This window comes from Diaphorina citri, unplaced genomic scaffold (genome assembly GCF_000475195.1).
Source record: "Diaphorina citri unplaced genomic scaffold, Diaci psyllid genome assembly version 1.1 scaffold9206, whole genome shotgun sequence".
NCBI classification, from domain to species: Eukaryota; Metazoa; Arthropoda; class Insecta; order Hemiptera; family Psyllidae; genus Diaphorina; species Diaphorina citri.
In genome coordinates this window covers 16,511-22,731 of record NW_007386580.1, presented here as the reverse complement: position 1 = coordinate 22,731, position 6,221 = coordinate 16,511, and the positions used below count along the sequence as shown (strand labels likewise).

The 6,221-nt window shown below is 38.0% G+C and overlaps 1 protein-coding gene across 1 annotated transcript; it reads right to left on the bottom strand.

Annotated features, from left to right (window-relative positions):
- Positions 1–302: 302 nt before the first annotated feature.
- On the bottom strand, positions 303–4,873 carry LOC113472847 (the record flags this gene model as incomplete). The annotated part of the gene is made up of 5 exons (XM_026832636.1): positions 2,945–4,873; positions 2,484–2,702; positions 730–1,629; positions 419–493; positions 303–346 (listed from the first exon to the last, which is right to left on the bottom strand). Coding segments are annotated over exons 1-5 (2,978 nt in total), but the record flags the coding sequence as incomplete, so codon positions are not given.
- Between the last annotated feature and the right edge of the window lie 1,348 nt (positions 4,874–6,221).

The window sequence follows — 6,221 nt, the reverse complement described above, 5'->3', positions numbered from 1 at the left end:
ATGACCGTCATAATATTGTTGAACTCTCTCCTTGTAGAAGTCCAGGATTTTGCCTTTAGCCTGGAAGGCAGAAGGTGGGATGTTTAATTTGGAATGGCAATGGTTACTTAATAATATATGTACAATTACATACTTACTACTTTAACAGGTTTACCTTTACCCTCTTCTATTGAGGACCAAAATGATCGTCAATTTTCTGAATAACAAAATTACACGTTCTTCAGTTCTTGTAGTGGAATATTTTTGAGTGCTCCCTAAAAATATAAACCAAAAATTATCAAATTCTATGTACGTGTACTTACCTTGTCACTGTATAGTTCACGCAGTCCAGGATTTTGCCTTTAGCCTGGAAGGCAGAAGGTGGAATGTTTAATTTGGAATGGCAATGGTTACTTAATATGTACAAGTACATACTTACTACTTTAACAGGTTTACCTTTTCTATTGAGGACCAAAAGGATCGTCCATTTTGAGTCCAGGATTTTGCCTTTAGCCTGGAAGGCAGAAGGTGGAATGTTTAATTTGGAATGGCAATGGTTACTTAATATGTACAAGTACATGCTTATACTTTAGCAGATTTACCTTTACCCTCTTCTATTGAGGACCAAAAGGATCGTCAATTTTCTGAATAACAAAATTACACGTTCTTCAGTTCTTGTAGTGAAATATTTTTGAGTGCTCCCTAAAAATATAAACCAAAAATTATCAAATTCTATGTACGTGTATTTACCTTGTCACTGTATAGTTCACGTACGAATGCGGCAGTGTCGATTCCATTACGTTTCGCATGTACAACAGAATCCGTGACATTTTGCAACACTTGATGTGGGTTGAAGCTCACCATATCGTCTAGTTTGAGTATGTCATTCATTTGACCAGATGTAGGTCCTCTTGCTCCTAGGAACACCATTGCCAATGTTGATATAGCTGCGAATGGGGACAGAACAAGACTCCTGGATGAGATCATTCCTTTGCCTGTAAGGGACGTCCACATTTTAAATGCCAATTCATTGCAAAGATCAGCAAATCTTTTGATGTCATCACCCAAGTAGGCAATACTTGCTTCCAGACCCATATGCTCATGAGGGGGTGGATGTAACTCTACAGTGGAAGGTTTCTGATTCTGTTGGTTTGATGGCTTCACAGCTACGCCCCCACCATTAGCTGTTTTCAAATTCTCACTTGGCTTTGTCTCTTGTGTTGTCTTGATGTCATGATTTTTCAGTTTTGAATCTTCCACCGAAAATGGTGGTTTATTGGAAATTTGCTCCTCCAATGTGGGTGCTGTGGTCTGGACAGTAGATGTTGATGTGGCCAAAGTTGAATTTAAATCTTTGGCTACAGTGTCTGGTATGACTAGAGTTTCTGTTGTCGATGATATCACTGGACTTGTTTCAATTGCCAAATCCATTGCTTCTGTTCTTAGTTCACTCAACATTGCAAGTGTTGTTGATATTGCTGTTGATACTCCATCACTTTGCTCAGATTCTGTTGTTTGTTCTGATGTCACTGTCGTTTGATCCGATGTCGTTAATGTTGAGTCAGTGGTAATGGGAGATTCATCTACAGGGGATATTGTTGTTCCAACTTCATCATTCTGCTTAATTTCACTGAAGTTTTCGGTTGTAGACTCTTTGTAAGTTTCAGTGTTTGTTGTTGTAGCAGGTTCTACTGTGGATTCTACTTTTTCAGAAGGTCTGTTGTTTTCTAAAGTTTGGAGGATTGAAGAACCGAATTTAGGAACGAGTCATTATATTTAAACCGGACAGATAGAGGTATTGGTTTTTTGCCAAACTGGACACCAGTTAGGTCGTTATTGAATATAACTTTATGGATAGGGTTCAGCGGCGAAGCCGCTATTTTCAGGACGTAATTCATTAGAAGTTTGTTCCTTCTAATAGATAGGGGTGGAATGCCAGACTCTACGTAGAGGCTAGGTATTGGGCTAGAACGGATAGCACCAGTAACTATACGGATACCTGTATGGTGGGAGGGATTTAATTTGGATAACACATTGTTTTTAGCAGAACCGTAAATCATACTTCCGTAGTCAAAGATGGGTAAGACATAAGCAGAATAAAATCTCAGAAGTGATTCACGGCAAAGCCCCCACTGCTTGTTATTGACCATTTTTAGCATATTCAAGGCATTAATAGCCCGGGATTTAACATAGTCAATATGGTGATTCCATTTAAGCTTGGAGTCCCATATTAGTCCCAAAAATTTGGTTTTTTCGTAAAAATTCAGTCTCTCTCCTGCATAGTAAAGGGTGGGGTTTCTAGACTGCCTTAATCTGTTGAAATTTATGCAAACTGATTTTAAAGGGTCAGTGGAAAAGGTAACGCCATTCAATTTAGCCCAATTCTCATATTGTATTTAATTTCGTGCAGGACAGCTACACTACGATCACACGTGACGTAACGTGATGGTAGTGTATTTCTACCTTTACTCTATTTATGGATGTAAAAACTGTGAATAGCTTACCTGGAAAATATTAGCTGTGAATGCTGCGAGAGGAGGTTTCAAGCTGAGCGTTGACCCGCGAAGGTATTCCGGCACTTTCCCCATGGTTTGTCTCTTCACCAGTAGATTGGTTCGTCTCCTCAGAACATCGCCAATAATGTTGAACCCAATCTCTTCCACATGACCGTCATAATATTGTTGAACTCTCTCCTTGTAGAAGTCCAGGATTTTGCCTTTAGCCTGGAAGGCAGAAGGTGGAATGTTTAATTTGGAATGGCAATGGTTACTTAATAATATATGTACAATTACATACTTACTACTTTAACAGGTTTACCTTTACCCTCTTCTATTGAGGACCAAAATGATCGTCAATTTTCTGAATAACAAAATTACACGTTCTTCAGTTCTTGTAGTGGAATATTTTTGAGTGCTCCCTAAAAATATAAACCAAAAATTATCAAATTCTATGTACGTGTACTTACCTTGTCACTGTATAGTTCACGCACGAATGCGGCAGTGTCGATTCCATTACGTTTCGCATGTACAACAGAATCCGTGACATTTTGCAACACTTGATGTGGGTTGAAGCTCACCATATCGTCTAGTTTGAGTATGTCATTCATTTGACCAGATGTAGGTCCTCTTGCTCCTAGGAACACCATTGCCAATGTTGATATAGCTGCGAATGGGGACAGAACAAGACTCCTGGATGAGATCATTCCTTTGCCTGTAAGGGACGTCCACATTTTAAATGCCAATTCATTGCAAAGATCAGCAAATCTTTTGATGTCATCACCCAAGTAGGCAATACTTGCTTCCAGACCCATATGCTCATGAGGGGGTGGATGTAACTCTACAGTGGAAGGTTTCTGATTCTGTTGGTTTGATGGCTTCACAGCTACGCCCCCACCATTAGCTGTTTTCAAATTCTCACTTGGCTTTGTCTCTTGTGTTGTCTTGATGTCATGATTTTTCAGTTTTGAATCTTCCACCGAAAATGGTGGTTTATTGGAAATTTGCTCCTCCAATGTGGGTGCTGTGGTCTGGACAGTAGATGTTGATGTGGCCAAAGTTGAATTTAAATCTTTGGCTACAGTGTCTGGTATGACTAGAGTTTCTGTTGTCGATGATATCACTGGACTTGTTTCAATTGCCAAATCCATTGCTTCTGTTCTTAGTTCACTCAACATTGCAAGTGTTGTTGATATTGCTGTTGATACTCCATCACTTTGCTCAGATTCTGTTGTTTGTTCTGATGTCACTGTCGTTTGATCCGATGTCGTTAATGTTGAGTCAGTGGTAATGGGAGATTCATCTACAGGGGATATTGTTGTTCCAACTTCATCATTCTGCTTAATTTCACTGAAGTTTTCGGTTGTAGACTCTTTGTAAGTTTCAGTGTTTGTTGTTGTAGTAGCAGGTTCTACTGTGGATTCTATTTTTTCAGAAGGTCTGTTGTTTTCTAAAGTTTGGAGGATTTCTACATCCTGGTCATTTGCCGGTTGAGTTGTTGTTTGAATATCTGATGATACATTTAAATTTTCTTCTGCTTGAATGGTAGTTTGTTCTGTTATGCTTTGTTTACCAAGATCCTCTTCAAATGTAGTTGTTAGTTTTGTAGCCTCTGTAGAGATCGAAGATACATCATCTGAAGATAAAGTAGATGATGTATTGTTTGCATTTTCCGAATCTTCTTTGACTAGTGATGCACTTTCAATGGATGTTGGAGATGTCGAATCACTTGATACAGTTATCAAGTCATTTAACAATTGTTGGATGGCTTCTGTTGATGCATGCTTAGTTTCTCCCATTACAGGTACAGTAGAAATGTTATTATTTATAGGTTGACTAGAGGTAAAAGTTATCTTTGAATTTGCTTCTGTAGCAAAATTTTGTTTAATTTCCATGTAATTCATTTCTGTTGTAGTTTGTTCTGCAGTTTCAGTTTGGTCATCTGTTGCAATGTTTTCAGTAGTAAGGTTGGAAAAACTGTCACTTACAACTGATTCTTTGGTCTTCTGAGTTACATTTTCAGGTGCTACCTTTTCAAAAGCCGGAGTGACTGAAGAACTTTGGGTTTTCTCAAGATTAGTTGGAACTGGAGAATTCTGAATATTCTTTTCAGAAGTAGGCGTGACTGGAGCATTTTGTTGAAGCATACTTGTTACAGCTGATATCCCGTCATGAACAATATGATCTAGATTAGTATAATCCGAAGACATACTTGTTGTTTGTTTAATGCTTGTACTTTCAGGATATCTCGTGTAGGTTATTTTCGATTGACTACTTCTTTCTGTGGAAGGAGATTGTGGTGTTGTTGTATTTACTCTTATGTATATGGTGTTTTCTGATGGTGTACTGATTTTGTTATCTGCATCAGAGATTGTACTCCAGGAAGGTTTTTCTGTTCGTACTGTGCTTTCAAGATAAGTAGGAATGTGTTGACGAGTTTGGAAAGTGGAAGAAGTGTTGAGCGGCTACTGTGAGTAAGAAGAGTCTTTGGTAAGAACAGTTTACGAAGTTGAGTAATATTAGGTGCGAATGTATTTGTTAGTTGGACTAGAATAGTGTCGTTTTGCGATAGAGTACTACCATTCAGGAGACTCTGTTAGTTTTGATGTGGGACATAGCTACGTCATTGTCTTTGCAGTGTTTATGAGAGTCCAGTTTAAGCAGGTTTTGTTTTAGTGAATGAACGGTCATCAATAGTTTGCTGTGTCTCTTGTAGTGTTGAGTCTGGTACATAGTTAAATGAATGACTAGTAGACTACTTAAGTTGTCGTGTAGTGACTTATTAAACTCGCAATTTTAGTTGCGTTTTGTTAAAAAGCGCTGTTTTTATGTGTGTTTCGCTTCGTGTGAAGTTCCCTGAAATCATTTTTATTTTGTCCGCAAATTGGCGTTATTTTTCATTACCAGTTCATTTGGACACTTTCATAGGTCAGTTGGTGGTCATGGTAACAGTTGTCTCTTCGCGTAAATGTTGAGTTCGTTATTTTTAGTTTAAATGTATGCTTTTTAACCCTAGACCAATTTTTGTGTACTACATGGTTGTAGTTGGTTTTGCTCTCGAGGTAAGGTTTCTTGTTCAAATGTTTGGTTGTTTGATTAAAATGTTTTCATCGTTTTGTTTATGTTTGTTTTGTGCGTGGTCTGTTTAGATGTTGCCTCACGCTGTTAACAGAAGTATTGTTTTATTGACGACGTTTGATTTTGTTTAATGTGTAACGGTGGTTTTTCGGCTTCTATTACTCTGGTTTATTTCATGTACTATCATCACCAGATCGCATTAAAATGCTTAGAATACATTGATCAGGCCTAGCTATGTCAGTTACCTACGAGCGCTCACAGGCTGTAGAGGTCCAACTATTCATACTAAGTCGTTACTGCGACTACCGTAATAGACCAGCCTTACGTAGAAATGGTCAACAGTCCTATGTCTCTTTCAAATTAGAATTATTTATAATCCGAACTTGTGTCTTAGTTTTGTATTACTGATAAGGTAGATCGAAGACTCAGTTTTCAAAGCTGTCTGTATTTCTGCTTAAGTAAGCACATGATGACTCTAGTCATACCACGAGTGAAGTCATGTTGTTCGTTTCGTGTTTATGTCTTACTTTTACTAACTTCCTTTAAACTCGGGAAATTTAGAAAGTCCTTGTGTTATGTTGTTTATGTCACTACTTTTTGCGGTTATGATTGAGTTGTATCAATTTTCTGGTTTAAGGCGCATAAAATTTTAATACATTGAGGAGGACT